The 26237-nt window shown below is 40.6% G+C and overlaps 2 protein-coding genes, 1 long non-coding RNA gene and 1 other non-coding gene across 6 annotated transcripts; 2 read left to right on the top strand and 2 right to left on the bottom strand.

Moving 5' to 3' along the window:
- Positions 1-16: 16 nt before the first annotated feature.
- LOC127356640 (tRNA-splicing endonuclease subunit Sen54-like) lies at positions 17-8058 on the bottom strand. Of its 2 annotated transcripts, XM_051388594.1 has the most exons (12): positions 7948-8058; positions 6723-6881; positions 5736-5799; positions 4645-4728; positions 4455-4553; positions 4319-4371; positions 4103-4213; positions 3321-3723; positions 3105-3240; positions 2783-2843; positions 1877-1990; positions 17-1197 (listed from the first exon to the last, which is right to left on the bottom strand). In XM_051388594.1, exons 1-12 carry the CDS (start codon positions 8001-8003, stop codon positions 1047-1049), a joined length of 1491 nt encoding a protein of 496 aa, XP_051244554.1. In that variant the 5' UTR covers positions 8004-8058; the 3' UTR covers positions 17-1046. The 2 variants fall into 2 exon arrangements, with proteins under 2 accessions (XP_051244554.1, XP_051244555.1); XM_051388595.1 differs by lacking the exons at positions 6723-6881; positions 7948-8058 and having other exon boundaries at positions 4645-4757.
- A 10456-nt stretch (positions 8059-18514) lies between these two features.
- Positions 18515-21677, top strand: LOC127356677 (pentraxin fusion protein-like). Of its 2 annotated transcripts, XM_051388667.1 has the most exons (4): positions 18515-18604; positions 18706-18771; positions 20206-20401; positions 20796-21677. In XM_051388667.1, the coding sequence occupies exons 2-4, from the start codon at positions 18720-18722 to the stop codon at positions 21199-21201; spliced, it is 654 nt and encodes a 217-aa protein (XP_051244627.1). In that variant the 5' UTR covers positions 18515-18604; positions 18706-18719; the 3' UTR covers positions 21202-21677. The 2 variants fall into 2 exon arrangements, with proteins under 2 accessions (XP_051244627.1, XP_051244626.1); XM_051388666.1 differs by having other exon boundaries at positions 18580-18771.
- Positions 21678-22504: 827 nt separating this feature from the next.
- On the top strand, positions 22505-26237 carry LOC127356700 (uncharacterized). The gene is made up of 2 exons (XR_007882035.1): positions 22505-23106; positions 24428-26237. It is a non-coding gene; the product is annotated as an uncharacterized LOC127356700 (long non-coding RNA).
- On the bottom strand, positions 22517-22588 carry trnat-cgu (transfer RNA threonine (anticodon CGU)). Its single transcript has one exon. It is a non-coding gene; the product is annotated as a tRNA-Thr (tRNA).

Below are 26237 nucleotides of genomic sequence, written 5' to 3'. Positions count from 1 at the left end.
TAAATAACAATTCAAATCAAGGAGAATGTATTTTATTTTACAGAAATAATAGAAAGTTTTACACATACAAACATCATCAGTGTGTATTAATTAATCAACCAGAAACACTAATGTAGATGTAACCGTCTGTATTTCCAAAACAGATTTGATGCCAAATGTTAGCTGAACGTTGAGTGAAGTCAGTTTATCCTTCCAATAATCCAATATTTAAAATAAAATAATACCCAGGTTTAAATAATCTGAAGGGTTGAAACACATATTTCCTGATAACCGTTAATTTCACATCTTTTCTATCTTAAACATAAGTTCTTAACGTTCTCACACACTCAGAAAGGCTGAAATTAGCGAGCAAAGATGGATGATTTAATATTTAATATTAATATTTTATAACTCTGATTGACAACAAACAAACAGTTGTGACTCTCAGATTGTTGGTTTTTTCTAGTAAAGTTCATCAAAAACATTCATAGAACATAAAGCTGTCAATCGTTTTGCATAAGAATTCAAAATTAATTATTATTATTAAATATAGGTATAATCCATTATTATACATTTCCTGTTATTAGCTGATAATTGAACTAATTTCCAGGCATTTGACTGGAAACATTTCTTGTATCATAGGTGTTGTAGCAACCATTTATTTCCCACTGGGAATAAATAAATCTAGAAATAAACATATCTTCTTGTTGTTGCTGTAGAAAATAAACAATAACAAGTCTTTAAAGTCAGTTTAATAGTTCGTATACGTCACTGTGATCGGTCCGTTTGCCCCAAAGTTAAATAGAGAAAATATCTTTTCTCTTTAAAAGCTCCGCAGCCTGAAAACTGACAAACCCACTGTTGTAATTTAAACACTTCAGCGGTCAGAGGGAGCATCAAAAACGACACAGTCGCAGACGGCAGAGCAAACTCCATCAGGAGTTGAATCTCTGGCACACAAAAGAACCATCTGTAACATCAACGACTGGTTATATTTTATTTTTCTACGTCCCGCCAACCCAACAGATTTATTTAAAGGTCCTGGATACGCGTTGGTACAGAGAGGTTTAGGGGAACACATCAGTGGGCAGCTGGAAGTCTTTGAAGGTGTAGAAGGAGATGTCTCCGTAGTCCACGACAGCAAAGACCACCGGGACGTCTCCGCTCTGGAAGGCCAGCAGCTTCATAGCTCGCAGGTCAGGAACAGGGCCGTCGAAACTGAGACGCAACAGGGAGGAAACGATGGTGGCGGTTTAGAGAGAGACCAACATACTGTTCAGGGTTTCTGCAGGTTCAACTTAAGACCTTTACATACACAATTTAAAGGACCAGTGTGTAGGAGTCTGTATTTGACGACCTGGGAATGAGAACGGGCTGTGAAGTGTGTCAGAGAAACTTTGGTCGTTTGGTTTGTCTGTTCTGGGCTACTGTAGAAACTATATATATATATATATATATATATATATACAATCAGACCCAGTGGGGGTCCGGTCCCTCAGGTTGGGAACCTCTGAATTAGTCAATTAACAGATTAAAGTTTCCAGGTTGCTTTTCTTTTGGAAATTTTGGATTTGTTGGTCGGAAACAAAAGACTGAAGACGTCACATTGGGTTCAAGTTGTGTTGAGCCTCAGTTTCTGTTCAGATAAAGATAAACACTTTATATAAAGGTTTCATTTATTCAGATATGTGTGACGGATCATTGCAGACATTAGATTTCGTTGGATTCAGCAGTGGACACAAATATAAGTAAGTTTAATGTAAATGATGTAAGAATTATTAGATTTAAATAATCAAGAGATGTATGTATCACTGAAAGGAAGATGAGACAGAACATTGACCTCCAACCACTGTGTGATATTATATTTCAGCCACAGGCACTTTGTTTGAGTGCCTACCTGCACACACACATGCGGGCGTAAGGTTTCCCCGGGTTGCTCTTCCTGAAGTCAGCCACTGAATCCGGTTGGTAAACATTGAAACAAATCCTCCACTCGTCTGAGCCGTTGAACCTGAGCGGAGACAAAAGCACAACGTCGTTCGCTGAATGACGGGTCGCTCCATCACAGTACAATGCATCGGCCTCGCTGTACGGGAGCGCGGCCGGGCGGCGGCAAACACTCAGTCTTTATGGGTTCATAAATTAAAGATCATGAACTGTGATAGCAGAGAGACTCACATAAAGTCCACACACAGGGGACTCAGAGCTGATGTTTTATAATCAGTTCACATAAAGGAGGTGCATGAATATGGATTATATTTGTTCACTGGTGAGTCATAAGTTGCCTCTTGCACCCAGATTTAATCTGCAGTGTACAACCTTTAAATACCACAAAGAATGAAATTTAATACCATTCTTATGGTCAATAATAAGAAAATGTGAATGCTGAATGTCCTGCTAACACCAACATAAAGGCCTGTTTGGGAACCGGTTTGAACCCATAACAGTTAACTGAATGTGAGGCTTTGAGGCTTGTTTTAACCTATATTCATTATGTTTTGTCACACTGGCGCCACTGAGGATGCAGAATCTTCTATAAGCAGCTCCTGTTTGCAGTAACACCCACTGACGTACAGACAGCGATCACTGGATACTGAACCTGATTATTGTGAGTCCTGAAGAGTCTTTTAGCAGATACTGTCATAATGAGCCATTTATTGCTATTTATATTATATATTTCTGCGGTATATATTAACTCAGTGGAAGCAAATTGATGTTTACAGTAACAGTTCGAGGTCTTGGACTAATAAAATCCTGTCAGACTGTAGGATCTTTAGGTTATAGTATATAAAACAAGTGATACCTGGACACTCCCTCCAGCAGATGTGTAGGTTTAATCACACTGATTTTGTCCAACAGTTCCCCTGGAATAAAGAGCAAATGTCACTGAATCAGGTGAGTTAGATACAACTAAAGCTGAGCAAACACTCAACGATTTATTAATAAAAGGATTCGCTTCAGTAGATTACGTACAAAGTCAATGTAAATTAATGTGAATAGACAAAATGTTTTGCTGTGTGACGCGAATGGTTTCACACCAGCGTCTGCCCGGCTTCATCGATGCAGATTCTAATCTAGAAACTTTATTAACTCTGAATTTACAGACTAGGTCCATGTGATCTCACCGGTGGAGATCGGTCGTGTTGGGTCATGTAAAGGCGTGACTTCCCTTTTCCACAAGTGTGCCGGTCGGCCTTTACGCTTCTCCTGCCGCCTCGCCAGGAGCTCGTGGTACTCGGCCCAGTTTCTGCACCGACGAACCTTCAGAGGAAACAGACGGAGGGATGGTTCGGATCTTTCTTCCTGAATTTGTGTGGAACTTTTTTCAGATGTTACGTTACCTCTCTGTCTTTGTTGACGTCGCACCGGTGCCGCCGCTCGTCCTCTTCCCTCTTCTGCTCCTTCGGGGACATCTTCACCTTCCGCAGGTTAATCCTCTGCCTCCAGGGGGTGACGTCGCAGACCCCCACAGTCAGACCCTCAGGGAGCAGAGAGGGGTCCGGAGGGAACAGGCAGCCGGAGAGGCCCTCGCTGGAGCCCAGGTCGGGGAACGAGATGGAGCTGAAGTGCCAGCGCGAGCGACCGGAGTCGGGTCGGTGATCCGATCGGCCCCCGACAGGGTCCGTCATCCACCAGGTCCTGCCCCCGCCTCCGTCTGCTGAACCTGCAGCGACGGTCCCTGAAGTCCCCGGAGACGACGTCAGTTCTTCCTCCATTCTGTCAGCCGGGGAAACATCAGAGGGACTACAGAACAAAGAACACTTACAGACAGATATCGACAATATCAATAATTTGTTCTATAATAGAAAAAAAGAATAGTCCTACTTTCTATTTCTTTTTCTTTATAGGGCAGTAGTTGCGTAATAGAATCAGAATTTGATGCATATAATTACACACATACATACAGTACATATAACTGCATTACATATTAATTTCTGTGTGTGTATTTCTGGCAGGAAAAAGGTTTTCCTTGTTTATTATCAGCTAAAAAGTTCTAAATGTTGTTAATAACTGTTCAATAGGCTCTAAAGTATCATTCAGATGAATGCATTTACCCTGATGGGGTTACACAGACAGACGTCCCTGGTGCACTGTACAGTAAAGAGGGCGGGATCCTGTTTACCTGGATGTGGCGGCGGGGCTGGCGCTGCGCTTCCTCTTCACCTGTCTCACTGCTCTGTCTCTCTGTGACTGCGGGAGGTTGAGCTGCCTGGAGTAGGACGACGGCTCCGAACTGTAAGACACAACAACCACATTCAGGGTCCAGAGTTAACAAACCACTGCCGTCCCCGCGGCTCCACCGATACTCTGTCTGAACGGGGCATTAAGATTCTGTCACCTGGGATCGAACCTGTGCACCACGTAGCCGAGCCTCTTCAAATGTGCAAACACCTTTGTGATGAAAGAAAGAAAGAGTTGTTAGAGCGGTGCAGCAGTGCAGTCCTCCGTCAGCGTGTGTGGGCTTCTATCTGTACCTGATACTGCTGCAGGCTGACGCTGCTGGAGGACAGAAACCGCTCATAGCCGTCCTGGATGGACAGCGGCAGGTCCCGGTAAAACACCTGCAGGTTGCCCTGGAAACGCAGAGCATCAGTGTGTCACACAGCGAGGGTTAAATATGAAATATAATATAACATAAAGAAAGAGCTGTTATCTGCCACTCACACACTCCAGCAGGTACAGAGCCTCTTCAGGGAGGAGATGCTGCTTGCCGTCGGCAGAAAAGCCCATCGTCTGCCAGAACTTTCCCTACGCACACACGTTACCATGACAACAATCTGACTCACTTATTATTGTGTTTACAGTTTGTGTCACTTACACCTGGTGTTACAATCTGTATCACACATCGTCCAGATAAAGAGAAACTCACGTTAATGATCATCTGCAGGTAGTGTGCACGGTGGTTCGGATCTTTCAGATACATTAAATATACTGTAGGTGGTTGTTTATATTTAGAGACGCGCCTCTGATTAGTGCTGGATCGATTTAGAGAGCAGAGCAACCGGTTGCTGATATATAATGCTGATAATAGAACAAAGAAAAGCCAGGTATAACTCTATTATTCCATGTACATTAATTCAATTCAATTCAATTCAATTCTATTTGTGTAGCACCAATTCATAACAGAAGTTATCTAAGGACACTTTTCAAATAGAGCAGGTCTAGACCGAACTCCTTATAACATTACATTACAGTCTCATATACATTGTTACTTTAGCCAGTAATAAGTTGTTTTAGATGGAATTTCTATTAATGAATAAAACAGACAAATACACTGAGTTATGTTGTAGATTTCAGGTAAATAAGGTCATTCACTGCATTATTATTACACTATATATATATCTAACATCAGCCGGTAACGGCTGTAGATCAGATTATCTGTCAGTTAGGACGAGAGAGAAGTGTAAACATTTAGAAAAGACGATGGTGAGGACATTGATCGTTTACAGCAGGATGAGTGAGAGTTAGAGCCTCAGAGTCGAGCGCTAACTCGATTCCCTGCACCACGCACGCCCAAACGACGCGTCCTACGGGTGGAAATGATAAACAGTAAGAAATAACAGTGTGTTCTTACATTTGCCGAATTTACAAAAGGAGACACGTAGTTAAGAATGTGTCTCAGGCAGCGTTTCACAACCTTTCTAAAGTTTCCTTCCTGATTTGCTGCCACTCGCAGGTTTAAACACAAAGGACAGATCAGATCATTGATCATCAGGATGTCTGGATACAGTGTAAGTCAGTGATAAAGTACTCACAGCTGGAGACTGGAGCTCCACTATCTGCTCACTGGGAACCCAAACGGCCTTCACCAAGTTTCCCCTACAGAGGAAGAAAACACAGCATCAACTGTACTGACCTCAGATCAGTGCAACACAGCATGGACACATTATCTCCTTATAAAGTAATACTGACACACACACTGCTCACACACACACACACACACACACACACACACACACACACACACACACACACACACACACACACACTCTGCACACACACACACACACTCCTTTAGCTCCAACTCCTGAGGGAAACATCTGGTTCTTTAACTACACTTGTTGAAAACAGCTGCCTGTTGAACCGAAATGTGACGGAAATCCAAATCTGTGAGCTAAAAGAGGCAAAAATAAAGCTCTGTGATAATGTTTTATTTTTACTCTTCGTGCAATCATTTGACTCATTATTAATACGAACATACTGACTGAAGGAGCCTTAAATATTTCCTAACTTTCAGCTACTGTCCACTTATTGTTCTGGACTATATTCAGCCTGTAATCCATCACTGTTCACATTTACCTTTATCTTAATATTAGAGTGCAGCTGCTTTAAACTCTCCTCTTCCTTTATTTGACCTTTATTCAACCAGATAAGTCAACTGAGAACCAATTCTACATTAACAATGACGACCTGAACGAGAGACGGGAGGAAAGTCGATACGAGACATTAAAACATAAAACACAGAAAAACAATATTAAAGTTCAAATATGACAATAAAGACACAACAACAGAGATCTATGGACAGAAGTAATCTGATACTGGAGGAGTGGGAGGAGAGTTACTGACTGCAGAACACAGGTTACAATGATGATGCATTCAAGGACAATCAGAAACAACCAGTCTTGGGAGAAAACATCCTTGAGTGCATCAGTAAGGAGTGATGTTAGGAGCTGAGCGTGCGGATCATACATCAGTAATTATCCCTGAGGACAGACAGACAGACGGACGCTACGTCTACTCACAGCTTCTCCACTCTCTCCTCTGAGACGAGGCTCCAGTGCTCCTTCAGACTCTGCTCGAGTCGCCGTCTCTGCTCGTCCGAGTCGTCGGGGAAGAAATCCTTCTGTCCTCTGACTGGGATCTTGTGGCTCCGGGATCGGGCCGCGAACAGCTCCGACGGACTGAGATTGATAAAAGGAAGACGACAGCATTCAGCTTCAGACAGTCGATGCTTCTTATCACCAGATAAAGACTGAAACTGGAAAATAAACTGATCAATTATTGTTTTAAATTGATCTTTCTACCAATATCTTATGGATATTTCATATTATATTCAGTGTATAACAGTAACAGCTGATGAACTCAGATTATTATGTTACAGGATGAAACACAGCTGCATGTGACGGTTTATTTCCAGCTCATTATGAGTCATGAAGTTGTGACTGACTGTCACAGACAGGTTTTATTCCTTTAAAGATCAGTCAGCTGCATTAAATCATAAAAACATCAATACAATGAATATTACAATTATAATATTTCATTAACATTTCCAAGCGTTCCAGTAACAGACCGGAGGATGATTCATGTTTATAATACTTTCTGTAATGTTTTTAACATATTAAAGTAATTAAAGTGTATCTCTGTTTATAACAGATTGATTTTAGAAGTGCTATATCTAGAAATTAAAGGTTTTGAATAAGAAAACCAAACCTACAATCCTATAGACTATATCTAAGATTATAACACTTTATAGTAAATCCTATAAGATTATAACTGATCACCACTGGAACTACAGCTCCTTTTAGAAGACTTTATGAGGGTTTAGAGGCAGTAGTCGTATAGAAATCCTACAGGATAAAGTGCTGTTGGACTTTATCTTATAGGACTAAAAGTAGAATTCCTTTTATTAATCATTATAATGAGAATAATGATTAAACAACTTCAATTATTGACTTATTATCTCAAAAGAATGAGAAACTTTATCAATATTTTGACTTAAAGAATCTTTTTTTGGTGAAAATGTGCTTCCATACTTTATGATTATGGTCCTTTTCACACACAGAGAGATAAAAGTAGAATATCGATAACAATAATTATTGATTAGCAGCTGAATATCTTCACTTTACTAACCGACAGTTAAATGAACTGTGAGCTGTTTAATAAACAACCACACAGCGACTCAGTGTGAAACTGATTGATCCCAATCGATAACTGTATTGATAAGTGCCAATAGAGAGAAGAAAGCACCTTAATATTTCACTGAAGAACTTCTCTGCGCTGTCTGTCTTGTTGTGGTCCGCCATGTTTCCCCGGCCCTCCCCGCTGCAGGTCTCCTCTGGGTCCTAACGCCCGTTCAGTCACAGGATGTAGTAACAAACATGGCCGCCAGAGAGAGCTAAAGGTCATCATTCAATCATCATTTTAAGGATCTATAATGTCTGCTCATGTTCTTATCTTTCGCCTCCCTCCAACCCTCCCAGATCCCCAATCCTTCTCACCATCTTCCTTTTCTCCCAGTGTATGGGACTACTTTATGCATGATTAACTGATATGGATGAATATCAAAATATGAAGCCCTAACCAAGTTGTGTAAACTAACTGATCATGTATTTAAAATGCAAGTTATTCTGGTAAACAGTTCTAAAAAAAACACAGTTCTAAGAGCACAATAAACACGACACAAGTTGACCCAACAAAATCTGATTTATTTACATAAATTTATATAAAATCATTCCTTGTTTGTTTTCATCTGTCATTTTCCAGGACTCCCTGGAAGAAGAGATCCTGTATCTATATAACTCTTCTCATCTGTATCTGGACTGAATTTTACAACTTGACAATTAATTCATATCCATTCATTTATATAGTCATGTTTTATAGTAAAAAAAAAAAAAAATGTACCTATGTTGCCCTTTTTTTTATCATCCATCTGACCAGTAGACTCAACAAAATCATGAAAAATATTCAATTCAATTCAATTCAAATAGTTTATTTCAAACCAATCAGATGAAACAAATACCAACCAACAACAAACAAAAACACCAAACAGAAACAACCACCTGGGTTTGAAATGGGGATGGAAGAAGCAGAGCTGATCTAACTCCAACACCAGTTGTCACAAATTCTATCAACATCATCAACAAGTAGACTCAACAACATCATGAATTCATATCCATTCATTATACAATCATGTGAGTATTGACCACTACACTCACAAACTATCATAACTAGTCAAATGAGCCAAAGGTGTGTTTACAAGTTTCACTACCAGCAATAAATTGCTGACAGAGATTTGGTCTATCCAGCTCATCAACCTTGTCTCTGTGTACCTGACACACGACAACACTGTTCAGTTGTTCCTGAGACATGGTGGCTCTAAGCAAGGTTTTAAGACTTCTCAGGGTGCTAAAACTCCTCTCTGCTTCACAGGAAGATGCTGACACTACCAATAAAAGTCTAACCAGAGCCTCCACTTGTTCAAACAGTCCCCGCACCTCTACAGGCAGTTCCCTGAGTACCTCTGCTGCTTCCTTACTGCAGCTGAACTCATATTTACTCTTAAATAAAGGCAACTCAACAGCAAGAGAACCTCTTTTCAGCTCAGGGTACTGGTCTACCACATCATCCACCTGCCCAGTGAGGAGCATATTCTCCAGTTTCTGCAGATCCTTAAAACTGTCCTGATCAAAGCGTTCAGCAAATTGAGCATCCACAGTATCGAAGACCTTGAAGAACTCCACACGGTAGTAGTCAACTGCTTCACCAGGAAAGCGTCGGCGTTTGGCACCTCAATGGGTTGTATCTGTGCAGACTCAACCACTGCAGCATTTGCCTTTTCAAAAAGGGTCACAGTGTTGGTCACTTCGTTTCTCCTGGAAAGAGGAGCGGACACAGTCGACGGCTGCCAGCATACCAGAGACAGTCTGGGTTCTCCTCTGCAGGGATTTGTTGAGGCATTCAAGCTCTCCTACCACAGCAGAAGCGAGTGTAAGACTGTTTTGCCCTTTCTAAAATGCTCTGCTAAGCTGCTGGCACTGGCTGCAGATTTGGATGTATTACCAGCCATTTTATGCAAGCTGCAGAGAACTCTGTCATACTGAGTAAGCACAGCCTTAATGGCTGTGTCCCAGACTGTCCACCTGGTTGGGCACAGCGGTTTCAAGGTTGTCATTGGCTCAGATGTCTGCAAACATGGCCTTGAATTTCCCTGACTGACCAAAGAGCACACCCAAAAGAGTGAGTCCCGGATCAGTGGGGAGGCTGAGCAGGCAGCCTGTGTAATAAGATTGGAACAGTGTGCCTCACAGTGGACCTACAGCGCTAGTGGCTGCTGTCTTCTCAGAATAGCCTGCGCACCAGAGTATTTGCCTGCCATGTCAGCTGCTCCATCATAGCCTTGCCCCCGCAAACCAGCCATCGGTAGGTTGAGCCTCACCAAAACATCAGTGGCCATGTCAGCAATGGCCTGAATCCAATAAACTCTTCATGTGGCACTAGGTCATGATCGACATAGCGGAGGCAGATAGGCTCCTGCTCTGCACCAGATATATCTTGTGTATCATCTACAATTTTGAAAACTTCAGAATGGGAAGAGACCTGATGGTGTTTGCTATGTCACGAATGACAGTGTTTGCCATTACATTCAGTATCTCATTCTGTGCATGACAGCTGGTGTTATTAGTGGTGAGGGTTTTTCATCTTCTGACCTCAGCTTCAACAGTTGGTCGAGATTCCCACTGCCAGATTTACCTCTCAAGGCTTGACCCTGTCTTGCCAGGTACTGAACAGAGCTGACGATTCTCAGGAGGCTATGCCTGGCCTCCTCCTCCTGTTGTTTAGCCTATGAGCTGGATAGCTGGACACTGACAGGGTTAGAGTCATGTGCACTCACTGTTGACAAATGAGAGTAGGTTTTTTGGTGAGCTGCAAATTTCTCTAAAGCCTTCTTCCTGTTCAGTTACAAAAGCAGCGTCCACTTTTTGGCCAAAAGAGGACCTGTTGTCAGTAAACACTTTGTTACAATAAAAGCACAAGACCCCTTTGACCTGTGGATTGTAATGGAGCCAGGTGTACTCTTGAAACCATATTTCTTGAAAAGATAAAACCCTCTTTGACAACTTTTGTGTTTCTATGTGTTTTGGGTGTTGCTAATAAGGTTTTGTGCCACCTTCTACCCCTGTACTGCATCTGGGCTCTGGCCTGGTCTGGTTGTTCCCTGGCACTGGTCTGGTTGTTCACTGGCACTGGTCTGGTTGTTCCCTGGCACTGGTCTGGTTGTTCACTGGCACTGGTCCGGTTGTTCCCTGGCACTGGTCTGGTTGTTCACTGGCACTGGTCTCTCCCTGGAGCTTGAACCTGAACTCTGAGCCTGACACTCCACCACGCCGCTCTCCCTGATGTCCTCTTCTGCCTCTCAATTCAAAATAAATAATCATCATACTATGAAACCTTACCTGAGACTCCCTTTCCCCATCATCTTGTCTGGTAATGTTATTGAAGCTGCTCACCACCTCTTCAGCGGTCTTCCTAACTTTCATTGGCCCAAGAAAGAAATCTCGTATGTCCCCTCATTTTTTCTGCCATGCTTTGGGAAACAGTGACCTGGACCACACGTACAAACAGGACAGACACTGGTTTATTATGGAATGATTCAAAATACTTCAACTTAACTTCACAGTAATATAGCTAGGTAATATAAACAAACACCTGATCAATGTGCACTAGCAAGCAGGCAAGCCATCTAGCTAGTGCAATGTGCACTAGCAAGCAGGCAAGCCATCTAGCTAGTGCATGTAGAAGTATTAGAGCTAGTGCTGCTAAACTAGCTTCTAGTGAAGTTACTTCACTACAGGTGGCAAACAGAGTCTGATTACGTTTTTAAATCATTTATGGGCACACTACTGTTCTAGTATTAGTATTCTACTTTCGATCAAAATGACTCACAGAAAGGCATCTTCTTCTGCAGCAAACTACCAGAGCCCCAGGCTGCAGCCACGTTCAAGAGCTGAGAGGAAGATTGAGGGGGTCGGTTTTTTTTAAAGCCTGCAGATGTCATCAGCGTCTGTGTAAGAAACTACCCATTCATTTGCACTGTAGTGGAGGAGACCAGAGATGGAATGTGGAGTCAGAAATATATTTGTCAAACATTATTTGTTCCACCATTTCAATCATTTCTTTTTAGATGTGAATCTAAAATGTGAAGAATGTGAAGTCTGAAAATACATTTGTTCAATTTTTAATGATTTAGGGTATTTTTATTGGGGGGGACAATTCATGTTTTTCAGAAATTGGGGGGGACATGTGCCCCCTGTCCCCCCCCCGGGATCTGCACCCATGGCAGCAGGTACTTGTGGATTGGGATTGTGTGATCTCATTGTGCTTGAGCAACTTAAAAATTCAGTGCCAGTGCGTATTGCCACATACATCAGTGAGCAGAAAGCAAAAAGTGCAGCTGAAGCTGCAGCTCTTGCTGATGTTTATGTGCTGACGCACAGAGGCAGTTCTGGGAGGTCTAGACCTGTTAATGGTCCTGTTGGTGGGTGGAGTCGGGTGGCCGGCATGGTAAACCTTATCAAGTTGATGGTAGAGGTGGCAATATACGGGATCCAGAAAAAGTTTGTAACTACTGTCACAAACCAGGACACTGGAAAATTGATTGTCAGTGGTTAAAACAAAAGCCTAGAAATGCTGCTTTTGGTGACAATGTTAAAGGGGTTTGTGTAGCCGCACCTGTTTCTCAAGTCATCACTCCTGATTTGATTTCTAGCATGCGTAAAAAAGACTTGTATCCTTCGGATATGGAATCTTTCCGACCATTTATTCGGGAAGGTTTTGCGTCTATGATGGGAAGTAAGGAGAAGGTGCCAGTGACTATTTTGAGAGACACTGGGGCATTTAACTCTTTCATTCACACTGAGGTTTTACCCTTGTCCAACGAATCACAAACAGGCAGCTCTGTTCCTGTTCCGGGTATGGATTTGAATATGTTTGTTCCGGTGCACAAAGTGAAGCTTGACTGTGAGCTGTTCCAGGGTGAAGCTGAGCTAGCTGTGCGTCCGGCATTGCCGATTCGGGGAATTCATGTAATTCTGGGTAACGATTTCATGGGTGCTCGGATGTGGGCAGAGGTACCTCCACCTGCCTTGGTCACTGGTGGGATTGCAGACAGATGAAAATGAACATAATTTTCAAATCTGAAGCTCGGTCAAATAAGGAAAATGTTTCCGGGAAGTTCTCAATACCTCTGTCTAATTCTCCTGTGTCAATATCCTGTAGTGATCTGGTTGCTGAGCAGCAGGCTGACCCCTCCCTGTAGGTGCTGTTTGAGCAGGTCCAACCTGAGAGTGAATAGGCCATTTACGCAACCCTAACCCTTAACCCACTTCCGTTGCATGCTTTGTTGATGGAGAAATGGCAGCTAACGGTAATGTTGAGATTTTTCGACAAGCCTGACTTGTTTACCGAAGTTCACCAGCGCAGATGTGGTGAAGAATGTGGAGATACAGAGTGTGAATTTGTAATATAAGGTATAACACATCGCATTGAAGATGTTGTGTGTATGTTTAAGTGAGATGGCATGAGATAACATAACAACCAGTAATTTGGTGAAGCTGTACTAGGTAAATGTGAAATGTTACAGACATTGTGTTGTGACTTAACATTAACGTTACGAAGTGAAGTTGTGTATTTCCATGTGAGATAACACATAAAGTTTTCTTGTCTTGCCCCAGCCTCTCATGGCTGTTGTTTTGGATGGGCTTTGTGAGATGGAGCTGACGCCATCTAAATTTGGGTCTTTCCCTCGTGGTTCCCCCCTGTCCTATCACTGTCCACCCAAGAAGTCCAGTCACCTCATCATACACCACATGGCTCCAGAATTTCCATCCCTTCCACTGATGCAGCACACCTTGCATTGCACCTTGCATTTCGTCCCGACACTACATCAGCTAATGCATCTCGAGTCTCTTCAAGTGTCACCAGAGCTGTCCAGCAAGATAGAAGAAGAAACCCGGCAGCAGTCCAAATGTCCTGCGTGGACACAACTACGGCGACCAAGGCTGACTGCCAGTCGTTTTCGGGATGTTTGCAGTAGTAGGGCGGGTAGTGCTGAGCAGGAGTCTGCAGCTGTTCACATGATCAGAGGCTCCACAATGCAAACAGCTGCGATGAAGCGTGGTCTGCTGGTGGAGCCTGAAGTGCTGGCAAACTATGCTGAAATAATGCAATGTAATGTGTTACCAGCAGGTTTCATCATTCACCCTGACGCACCACATCTCAGAGTCGCCTCCTTTTGGCCTGGTTGAGGTGAAGAGCAGCCCAAAAAATGATCCTTCTCAGGTTGCTCACCTGAGGAGTCTGAGACGTACACATAAATACTACTGGCAGGTTCAGGGCCAATTGGCAATCACAGGACTGGCATGGTGTGACTTTGTTACCGATACCCTATCAAATTTAACTGTGGAAAGAATTTGCCGTGATGACTCATTCATAGCGGAAATGAAAGCGAAGTTAGATATATATTAGTATGGCATGTACATGAATGCATACCTTGAATTCCACTAATCTTGTCTTTACCAATCAGTTTTGCCTTGAATGTTTGTTATTGTTATTGATTGAATCAGTTGTTATTAATCAGTTATTAATCAGTTGATAAGATTAGATTAGATTCAACTTTATTGTCATTGTGCAGAGTACAAGCACAAAGACAATGAAATGCAGTTTGCGTCTAACCAGAAGTGCAATGTGATATACAAAGTATAGACAGGCAGTACAAGAAATATAGTGCAGTGTAGACAGTAGTATACAGTTGGTTTACAGAAGGTGGTTTAGAGTATAAACTAACTATAAATATGTGTTACACATACAAAAAAAATAAAGGATGCATCATTTTCAACAAAATTGTTTTAATTGTTCAATATTAAGAATATAACAATTACATTTAATTTGATGTTTAAGAATATGTGTGAACACTAAACTGTTTACACATTATTTATACATTCTTTACATACAAAACGTTAATTCATTCACTCTTCAAAACAAAAAGGTCCTTGATAATTTGCTGGAACACAGCAGTTAAGCCAGATCTGATCCACACTGCCAATCAGTGTGAGGGGCACGGGAGAGTCCCAGATGTGAAAGGACTTTACCCTACGGATCACTCTCTCCACTATTATTCTGAGGCGGGAAATGGCTTGGGTTTGTTCCGTTTCCTCCTTGCTGAATTGAGCTGAACGTTTTAAAGGTGGAATGATGAGTTTAGCTCCAACGTCAGCAAGGAGGTCTTGAATGAGGAACCCTTTGTCTGCCATGATATCGTCTCCTGGCTCCAGCAAGGGAAGGACTCCACTGATCCTGGTGATCTCTCCCAGATGCACCCAGTGTACAGGGGTGAGACGAATGTCACCAAACCACTGGGAGCAACTCCAATCAGCCCTTTCAATGTTGTCCTGTTTTTGTAGTTTGAAAATGTTTCTGACTGTAAGGTCAGGGATGAGGCTGTCTCCAGGGCAATTTCTGTGCAGTCCAGTATCACTCTGACATTGGGATAATACCTCTGGAATTTAAGGGGCATAGTGGACTACTACTGAAGAGAGTAGGGGGTGGTAGGTCGGTCTTTTGCAACATGGCTTCTATGTCATGGATGTAATCTAACGCGTCATCCAGAGCACCTGTAAAGGTAAAGAAATTAAAAACCAGTCTTAACATATTTATGACACCTTTCAACATAACACAGAGCAGTAATCACATGTCGTGTCAAATTGAAATGTTACAGATGTAGGCTAACGTTAGTTGAATTTCATGATATAGAAATATGAAGTTGTTCAGTTAGAAATGCATTTATCCATTAACGGTACACATAGTTGACTAGCGTTAACTTAGCCTACTAAACATTATGAACAATCTTACCTGCAGGTGGGTGTGTCACGTAGTCGTGATCCATCCTTACTGCCTTAGCCTTAGCCACCATGTCACTATCTTCACAGCATAGTTGGACAGACTGACGTTTGAAGGTGTGATACCTTTACTGTTTTCCTGTGTTTGGTTCTCCTCTTGCCTCTTCCTAGCCTCTTAAACTGCTTCCTAGGTGCACTGGTTGCTGGGGCAGGAACGTGCTGCAAGGGATGTTGGACCGTTGGAGCGGGCCAATATTTCACCTCTGATGTTGTGCTTTTCTTGTTAACACAGAATGTTGGTAATCTACAGTATGTGTTATCTTTTTGAGAGTATTTTGGTTATATTGGTAAATCTTTTGTTAGATTTCTCTGTCGGGATTCCTTTCAAGACCCCGTTCTTATGGAGGGGGGTGTGACGGTCCCCTCAGTGGCTCCTTTTAAGGCAGCAGGTACTTGTGGGTTGGACCAATCGGCATAGCCGGAAGCACCTGGGCCCGGTGTTTCCCAGTTATAAAAGCCCCGCCTGACACGCTCTCACTCTCTCTATATGATAGATAAATGGATAGACTTTATTAATCCCCAGAGGGAAATTGGGTCGTCATAGCAGCCAGGTACATTAAAATACAATAAAATACAATAGAATAAAATACTTAGATAGAAAAGATAAAAAAAGATAAATAGGTAGGTAGGTGCAAAGAGTTGCAGTTGCAAGATGGTGGTAATAGTACTGATGACATGATGGTAGTGTTATTGTTAATAACAGTATATAATGATAATATTTATAATAATATAATAATAATAATATGTATATATATATAATATGATGACTGAACAGATATACATGTATACACATAGATATTAAACATTAATATTGATATAATGTAAACATGTGCATGTGTGCATACATACATACTGTATATAATATGTATACACAATATATATATAATATGTACACACATATATATACACAGGATGTGATATGATATATAGCATATGTATAATAGATACTTGACTATACAAGAAGATATACATACAATAGATAATATCTTATAAATTGTTATATATTGTTATATAATAATAATAATTGTAGTAATAATAATATAATATTATTAATATAATAATAAAATATTTCATAAATATGATATATAATATCAACATGGTTAATATCACACAATAATAACAATAAAACATATCACATATGATAGTATAAAATGAAGTATATGTTCCACAGGTAGATTTAGTCCAGTTCTGTGATTGTGGATCTGACAGAGGCAGATGAGTTATACAGTCTTATAACAGTGGGGAGGAACGATCTCCTGTATCGTTCCTTAGAGCAGCGTGGTTGAATGAGTCTGTTGCTGAAGCTGCTCTTTAGCTTGTCCAGTGTTGTGTGGAGGGGGTGGGAGGGATTGTCCATGATTGCCAGCAGTTTTGCCAGCATCCTCTCCTCCACCACCTCCTCCAGGGTGACAAGCTAAGAGCCAACAACAGATTCAGCCTTTTTGATGAGTTTGTTCAGTCTGTTGGCGTCCTTTGTCTGGATGCCCGCACCCCAGGACACCGCAGCAAAGAAGATGGTGCTCGCCACAACAGACTGATAGAACATCTGTAGCATCCTGTTGCAGACATTGAAGGACCTGAGCCTCCTCAGGAAGTAAAGCCGGCTCAGACCCTTCTTGTGATGGCCTCTGAGTTTGTTGACCAGGTCAGTTTATTGTCCAGTGTGACACCCAAGTAGTTATACACCGACACCATATCCACATCGGTCCCGCTGATGCTGACAGGAGAGGGCAGGGGCTTGTTCCTCCTGAAATCCACCACCATCTCCTTTGTCTTTGCCACGTTCAGCTGCAGGTGGTTCTCCCCACACCACTTCACAAAGCAGTCAACCAGGTCCCTGTACTCAGCCTCCCTCCCACTCTCAACACACCCCACGATAGCCGTGTCATCAGAGAATTTCTGCAGATGATACGACTCAGTGCAGTACTTAAAGTCTGCAGTGTAGCTGGTGAAGAGGAAGGGAGACAGTACAGTTCCCTGGGGGGCCCCGATGTTACTAATCAGATTTTTGAATTGAATCACTTCTCAAAACATATTTTCCGGAAAGCCTTTTATTTATGCTGTAATAGTTTTCATGTTAGTTATAATACACATTTTATTCAAGCCCTTGTAACATTTTTATATTTCACACATAACAAAAGAAGAATTGGCATCATTTGAGTCTTTAGAAGACAAAAATACCGTCTCTCACTCTATTTTTTGTATTTTTGATCATATTATGACCCAGAATGTCAATCAAGTAAATAAATACAGTTTTGGTAAACCAGCTGAAGTGTCTTAATGCAAAGTCCTCTATTACAAAGAAGGCAAATCTTCCATTTAAAAACCTTAAATAAATACATGAAATGGTCTGAGACTGACAACATGTGTGTTATTGATACAGTGCTGAAATAAAGATAAAGAATTAAGTTTAAATTTGGCACAGATTCAGAGGAATGGACTGACAGGAACAGTTCAGGAACTTAATGACACTAAATAACTGTGACGAGAAGTTGGAGGAAGTCCCGGCTGATAAAGTGCGTTGCAGTAATGAAGCCGAGAGTAAATGAAAGCGTTTGACGTAACTTTAGAGATCATCTTTAGCTGGACTTGTGAGCAAAAATGTACCCCAAGAATACACATTAAGCTTTGGATATACAGTACTTATCAATAACTTGTGATCATTGTTGGTCTTTACAAAGGGCCTTTAAAAGCAACCCTGTCCCACATTCCTCCCCTCGGGTGTTTGTTGTCCTCAACCTTTTGCTGGGAAGTTGCCTTGTTCAATATACCTGGACTTTGTGATGTGATCCAATCTAGTCTGTTTGTCTGAATATTACACAAGTACGACTGCAGGATGAAGGATGCTGTTGTTTGCATTTCAGTATTATTTAATGGGGAGGAGTTTTTATAATCACATTATAAAAACCTCCAGTTCAGACTGTCTGTAACAGGACCTTCGCAGCGGTACAGTATGTATACAGCTTCATTGAACTACCTTCAAATAACCTTTCCTACATGTAAAACTATTATTGCATGATTCATGAAATTAATAATAATAAATCTTCTGAAGGTTGCTTAGACAAAATGAAACTTTCAGCCGTCCTTTTTCTCAGTGCCGTCTCCACGGTGCTGGCAGGTAATTATATATTAAACCTCTCCTTTGTGTCTTTATGTGCATGTCTGAAAGTATTGTTTTGTTTTTAATTTAAGATCATTTATCTGGAACCGTACAGGTGAATACACTGACTAAAGTTTAAATAATAAGAACAGAAACTTCATCTGCAACTACTTTTATAACCGTTTAATTGTTTACGTCATTTTTCCAGCAAAAACAGGAATGTACCGTAAAACCTTTATTTGGGAAAAGCCTTTAATTCTTTTCTAAGCAGTTTAAAACTCACTCAAGTGAGTGACCTGGTGGGTTTTTAAGGGATTGTTTACTTCCAAAGAATGAATTACTATAAATTCTTTTTATATGTGGTTTATTGTTTAAGTCGTTTTTCCAGCAAAAAACAGCAAATTACCGTAACACTTCATTTATTAGCCCTGCTTTTTATTTGCTTAAATCACTGAGCTCAACCTTTATTTCTAGATTTTTAAGAATTCTGGCCAAGAACAATTTGTCTTACCGCACTGGCAGATTGTTGTTGTTCAATACAAGAACATTTGATTATATTTAGGAATATTTGGTTTGTTTTTGCAGTGTAAATCCCTGTATATGACTTTTACTCAAATGTTATTAACTCTGTGCAGCACCAGAGGAATACAATAGTCTCCCTTTAACAGACACGAACATAGATTAAACATCTTTACAGTAATCAGACTCAGAATCAGAATCAGAAATACTTTAATAATCCCAGGGGGAAATTACTTTCATTACATGCTCCAGATGTAATAGACATATAATATATTAAGAATATATAAAAATATATATATATTAGGGTTAAAATGTACAGTTTAAAATCACACTTTGAAATGTGCAAAAAGTGCAACTTTGTCTGACTCTCTGAGGGAGGCGTTGTAGAGTTTGATGACCACAGGCAGGAATGATTTCCTGTGGCGTTCTGTGGTGCATCTGGGTGAGAGGAGTCTTCTGGTCAGTTTATTTAGTCTGTTGTTGTCTGCAACCTTCAGCCCACTGCCACCAGCATGTGACAGCGAAGAAGATCGCACTGGCCACAACAGACTCATAAAACATCCTCAGCATCATCCGGCAGATGTTAAAGGACCTCAGCCTCCTCAAGAAAAGGAGTCGGCTTTGGCCCTTCTTGTAGACCGCCTCGGTGTTTCTATAAGAATAAAAGGGAAAATATTGTAGGTAATTATGTAGATGCATTACATTTAGGGCAGCAGATTGACAGGTTTCCTTTCAACATGTGCACATTTATCCAACCACAATCTAATTATAATATATAAATATATATATAATGGGAAATTAGATGATATGGAAACAAGAGGTGTCAGAAAATGTGTGCTAATCTCTCTCTGTACTGCAATCATCTATGACCCCAACAGACTACTCTTAAATACAGATGTTTTTGCTGTTGCTGTACATTTTCTTGCCTCTCAGGGAAGACCCTGGTGTTCCCCACTCAGACCAGTACCAGTTATGTTGAGATGACCCCTCTGAAACCGCTCAATCTGAGTGCCTTCACCCTGTGCATGCGTGTGGCCACAGAGCTCAGCGGTGAACGTGAGATCATCCTCTTTGCGTACCAGACTGAAAACTCTGATGAGCTCAATGTGTGGCGCGAGCTGGACGGCAGGTAGACACTTTTCTGATCTCATAACCAACTTTTTATCTTATAATTTGTACTTTTTATGTCAGAATTTTGATATTCATATTCTTTTGAATTTTGTTGTAATTTTCATGACAAAAATATTCTATTGGCAGAAATTTAATATGATATTCATAGATATACAATAATAATAATAATAAACAACAAATAATAGCACCAGGCCTACTGCTGAATACTTCTGTTATTACAAGTGCAAAAACTAACACTAACAATACTGCTGCTGCTATTACGACAAACAAGTCCAATGCTCTATATTTCCTTTGTGTTAAAACCTTGATGTATTTTTATTTTGCATTGTTAAACCTTCTGAAACTCTGTTTTAAAAGATGCATACTAATTAATTTTATATATGTGTGTTTAGGTTGTCCTTCTACTTGAGTGGAGATGGTGTTTTATTTAATACTCCTGAGCTCGGTCCCATGGAGACCTACCTGTGTTTCACCTGGGACTCCAGTTCAGGTACGGCTGCCGTCTTCGTGGACGGGAGGAAAAGCTTGACCAAAATGTACAAGAAGGGTCACGTTATCCTTGCCGGAGGCAAGGTCGCCCTTGGACAGGATTCGGACAGATACTTTGGTAACTTTGACGCCAAACAGAGTTTTGTTGGGGAGATCAGTGATGTCAATATGTGGGACACTGTCCTCTCAGACAGCACGATCCGAAAAATGTTCTATGGGAAGAAAGTAGAGAGAGGAAATGTTTTTGACTGGGAAAGCACAGAGCTTGAAATCAATGGGGACGTGGTAGTTGTTAACCGTAAACTGTAACTTTACACGACATGCTGGAGTAATGTCATAATGTCATAATGTCAAACAAGGCAATATAAAGCTCTGCAGCCAATGGAAATCAGTGTAGCCACATTACATGTATGTGTGTATACGTTATGTGAAGTAGATGATTTGTTGATTAAAATGCATCTGTGCACCAATATCTAATAAAAACCTATAGTGACAATGTCTGTACATAATAATAATCAGTACTCACCTAACATATACAAAAGACTGGACCATTAACCAGGGAAAGTGCAACTGCTCTGATGCTCCTGAAGCTCCAGTCTTACTGAGAATGAACTGATTTGTGCTCATTTAATAGAAATTGTGTTTGGGAATATGCACAATGGAACCGGTTTCTAAGTGGGGCCCCCAGATGAGGGGAAATGCTAAATAACAAAAATAGAAAAACTTCTACAAATCTGCTACAAACTGATACAAACTGATACAAAATAAAAGTTTTTTAAAAAACATTTATTTGGGAGTTGTTTTTGTTGGATTCTGGGTTGTTGTTTTTCCCTTTGCCCTTGTTTGTGTCTTGAAAGACACTTTGCAAAAGGGGGGCCCCCCGAGCATAAACTAATGCTATTTTGGGGGCCTTGGCACGGAAACAATTAACCCATACACTACATAACAATAACTGACATACTTTATCTTGAAGAACCGTCAAAAGTTAAAGAGCAGCTTCAGCAACAGACTCATTCAACCCCACTGCTCTAAGGAACGACCCCCCCCCTCTGCAATAAGACTTTCTAATAATAACTGACTCTGAATCAGCTGCTATAACACTATAATTTCCCTTCGGAGATAAATAAAGTATTCTGTCTATCTATCTAAAATCTAATTTTAAGACGTATTATTACATCAGCTTTGTGTTTGCATCCACATGGACAGAAAGTTGTACACAGAGATCAGACAGACAATTGACTCAGTGCAAACATCTCTAAAAGTAGACTAATATCAGAGTAATAATCCTTAAAGCATTAGGTTTATAAATTATAAATAAATAAGGTTCTTTATCGCACAGCAGTTACAGTGAAGCATTCATTAGTAATGGAATATATTCTGGTATGTTGTTTTGGTGTCCTCTGGTGGATTTATAAGAGACTTTCTCCAACAGGAGCTGCATTCAGTCACAACTGTTTTGTTGTGGATGTGATTTGTGATATTTTATGATATTTAAAGCTGAAAATGGTGAAAAATACATCAACTATGTCCGTGTGTGTTTAACAGTCGCGTTATTTCGTCGATATTATTGAATCCACAAGATTAAGGTATACGAAAAAGTAGCATGGTTTAATTCACAGGTCACAGGCACGGACGGGGTTCGAACCCGCGATCTTCGGTTTACGAGACCGACGCCTTACCACTTGGCCACCGCGCCTGGCAATGTAAATGGGGCACACTCTGGTGATTTACCCCTGGTATGATGGGTGATTAGTGTTTCTGCAATTACCTGCTGCGACTCTGAAAGGACTAAATTCCAGACTCCGTTCAAAATATATATTATTTTGACCGTCTTGCAGCACGTAATGTTTACCAAGATCAGATGAGATGTGAACACATTGTAATCAAACTACACATTGACAGAATTATTATCTTCAGCCGAATATCCCCGATGATATCCTCTGGGTTAATGAAATGTTTTAGGTGATGTTTTATTAATTATATTTTTTGTGGGGTGGTGAATTTATAAAAATCGCTCAAATTTTGAATGAAGTTTGGCGTACCTCTGTCACCTCGACGGGAATCTCGATCGGGACACAACCCGGAAGTAGCTAAAGTGGTTCACGGCAGATGGGAATTCCGTCTTTCCCAGAAACATGGTAGCTACAGATAGGATGATGTGAAAGTTGCATGTTGTCTGGTGTGAACAAAGTGTGTCCGGAAGCATCTCATGCTGTAAGTAATACGACATCTTTAAAGAATCTGTGCTAGCTTGGAAGGAAGAAACAAGCCTGTGTGTTAGCTTCAGCGTTAGCCTGCTAGCCGAGGATATTTTATTTATACAACGTTTTACAGATTATTAGATTATTAGATTATTAGATTATTTATCTGCGTATTAACCTCATTGTGTTGTAAATGTGAGTTTGTGTTAATGATATAATTGTGTGTTTGTTGTACAGATATTCCAGAAAGCTGAAAGTCACGCAGGCGAAATTGTATTTAAAACTATGCAGAATTAACCTTCACCGTGCTGATAAATAGTTTATATGTTAGGAAAAGCACCAATTAATACTTATTACACGTAATTGTGAGCTGTTCTTTAATTCGGCTCTGAAAATAATGCAAGGTTGTTTAAGTTGACACTTGTTTTAGTGATTGAAGCTGAATGTGGAGAAAGAAAGAACCTGTTCTCTGTGACCAAACTGGGGCTGTGAATCAGTATAAAGGATTATATGATGAATGTATGGTGATATATTGTGATACTGTGAGCTAGGACATATATTACGATTTAATTAAAACTATTATTATTAAGAACACAGCACCATGTGCTTAAAATCTGAGTTTTAAAAAGTTTCTGTAACATCCAACAATGTTTGGAGGTTTAACCACTAAAATACAGAAATATGTTTTTTTGAGCATCAATACAAAATCACAGAATAAAATATTGTGATATTTTCTTTCCTATTGTTTTACAAACATTTTGTTGTTTAAATGAATGATTCAGATTAATTGATTAAGCTTATTTTACTTCAATTTTAATATTTTACATGTGATTTTTGTTAAAGCTGCTCAGTTAATCGCAGTTAATATTCAAATTTCATGAAGCTGCAGTTCTTTTAATAAATGTAAAATGTGTCAAACAGCATTATAATTCATATTTTAGATTCCCTGGCTTACAAGTGTTGTTCTCCAGATTTAAGAAAACTTTTTATTTTTTTATTAAAACTTATTTTATTTTTGTTCTGATTGTTTGTTACAACTCCAACAAAATGTCACATCATCACAATTTTATCTGTTTTTCTTTTCGATTTAAGCTTGTGAATTATTCCCACTAATTGTGAAACATCGTAATGGCATTATAATATTTGTACCATATCGTGCAGCCCTGAGTTTGGTATAGATTTGGTTTATCTTTGTATATAAAACATATCTTCCAGCCCACTGATATAAAGCAGGTGAACGAAGCATTAAAGCATTAAAGCGTATGTTTCTGTCAGTGTAAAGGACTCTCTGGGATTACTCGGTGCCGGGTTGAAATCTTGTGTTCTTGTCGCAGTCTTTGACAGATCTGATCTGCTGCAGCTGAGCCTCCCTGTCTGCTTCGCCATGCCGCTGGTGGTGGACGCCGTGTGGGCGCTGTGGAGCATCGGAGCTGGCGTCTACGACTACTTCCACACCAGCGCCATGGAGGAGAGGATCCACACGCTGGAGAACGTCCTCTCCATCCACCAGTTTGTGATCGCGGGCCTGTCGGCAGGCCTCATCCTGCTGATGACCTACATACTGTGGAGAAAACACTGAGAGCCCCCTTTTGACCGAGGCCAGGCACCCGCTAGATGTTGTGTCGTCGCAGGATATCTCATGTTTCCCAGGGTAGTTTCATGCTGATGTTGGCCAGAGAGACGGTTTGGATTACGTGGCTGCTCCAAAGCGTGTTTAGTAACAGATGAAGATGAAGTCAGGAGCACTGATGGGAAGAGAAACGAAGCTCCATAAGGACTCCATCAACATGCGGTCTCTGAAACTCATCCGGCACCCGTTCGGGTTGTGGGTCCGTCTCTCAGTGTCTGTTTGTCTGTAATACTAAAACGAAATCATAACAGCTTCTTGAGGCATCTTTTGCACTTTTTTTGCCAAGCTTGAAGGACGTCAGTGTGTTTTCATTTCAAACATCTTCCCAGTGTGTGACGAGAGGGCGAAGACTTTCTCTGAGCGCTTCAGGATGAAAACTTTGGATTCTGTTGGATTAGTATGTTGTTTTTTAACCTGTTATCACAAGATCACAACATAATGACCTCGAGATCAACTGTTTTCTCATGTTTACAACTGAATCATGTGATTGTAGGGCTCCATTAACCTCAGATACTGATGTAATTATCTCTCTCTATAATAACAAATGAAGGTCATCATGTAACGTTCTCCTCTGTTCTCTTCCGAGATTCCTCTTTCCAGTCCTTTAGTACTCGAGTCCGGTCTCGAGATGTTTTTCGACTCGGACTTGTGCATTTGGTCTTGCTGAATATTCTAGATGGTTTCTGATGTAACTTCCTCCGTTGATGAAAATGGGTATTGATTCAAAATCCATCAACAGCTGGCATTACAGTACGTTCCTTTTCTGGACTCGATCCTGACTCAGACTTTTACTACAGCGCCGCGTCTTTCTTGACAAGGTGAGAGGAACATGCTGAAACCTACTTTGGATAGTTTGTAGGAAACAACTCTGCTTTGAGATTTGTGTCTAAAAAGAAAAACGGCCTCATAATGAACTCAGATTGATCTCAGGAGGTTAAAAACAAAACATCATAATAATTAAGTTGTGATCTTGAGACGGCAGGCTTAGAAAACGATGGCGGATGTTTACATGATTTGTCACTTTGGGGGAGGGACCATTTCCCACCAACGACTTTATCCACTACTGGACTTTTTGAGGTAAAACTGTGTCGTCTTTAATAGGTTTTAATAGGTTTTAATAGGTTTTAATGCCTCGTGTCAGACGTCCCTCTGGTTGCACTTTTGGCTGCTGGTCTGTAAGTTTTCCTGGTTTGTGAGTGACGGACCTGGATAAAGCACATTAAACACTGTTAAGAAGTTCAAACACTGGGATATGGATTCATCCTCTATGTGATTTATTCTTTATGTTTCACGTGTGTGTTTTTAATTTGTCCGTTAACATTTTTACCGACGCAGTTTCCAGTTTGTCATCCAAATATTTTGTTACTGAATGTCAGAAAAATGGTCCAACGTTTAAATCAAGTTGTCACTTTCACTACTGTACCTGCTTACTTTCATTCTCGTGTACTTGCTCTGACTACCATGGCTACTATTAAAGGGAATATGTTTGAATAATAAATCAGAATTTAAGTCCA

The sequence above is a fragment of the Dicentrarchus labrax genome, unplaced genomic scaffold (assembly GCF_905237075.1).
Source record: "Dicentrarchus labrax unplaced genomic scaffold, dlabrax2021, whole genome shotgun sequence".
In the NCBI taxonomy this organism is placed as follows: Eukaryota; Metazoa; Chordata; class Actinopteri; family Moronidae; genus Dicentrarchus; species Dicentrarchus labrax.
This window is presented reverse-complemented; position numbering and strand designations above follow the sequence as displayed.

Bases quoted from the DNA above. Each gene is read 5' to 3' on its own strand.
- LOC127356640 (XM_051388594.1), bottom strand. From the start codon at position 8,003: ATGGCGGACCACAACAAGACAGACAGCGCAGAGAAGTTCTTCAGTGAA. The intron at 5,800-6,722 runs GTGAGTAGACGT...CTTCCTCTGTAG, and splicing joins GAGGAGAGAGTGGAGAAGCT to GGGAAACTTGGTGAAGGCCG. The intron at 4,729-5,735 runs GTGAGTACTTTA...GTGTGTGCGTAG, and splicing joins TGGAGCTCCAGTCTCCAGCT to GGAAAGTTCTGGCAGACGAT.
- LOC127356677 (XM_051388666.1), top strand. From the start codon at position 18,669: ATGATTCATGAAATTAATAATAATAAATCTTCTGAAGGTTGCTTAGAC. The intron at 18,772-20,205 runs GTAATTATATAT...CTTGCCTCTCAG, and splicing joins CGTCTCCACGGTGCTGGCAG to GGAAGACCCTGGTGTTCCCC. The intron at 20,402-20,795 runs GTAGACACTTTT...ATGTGTGTTTAG, and splicing joins TGGCGCGAGCTGGACGGCAG to GTTGTCCTTCTACTTGAGTG.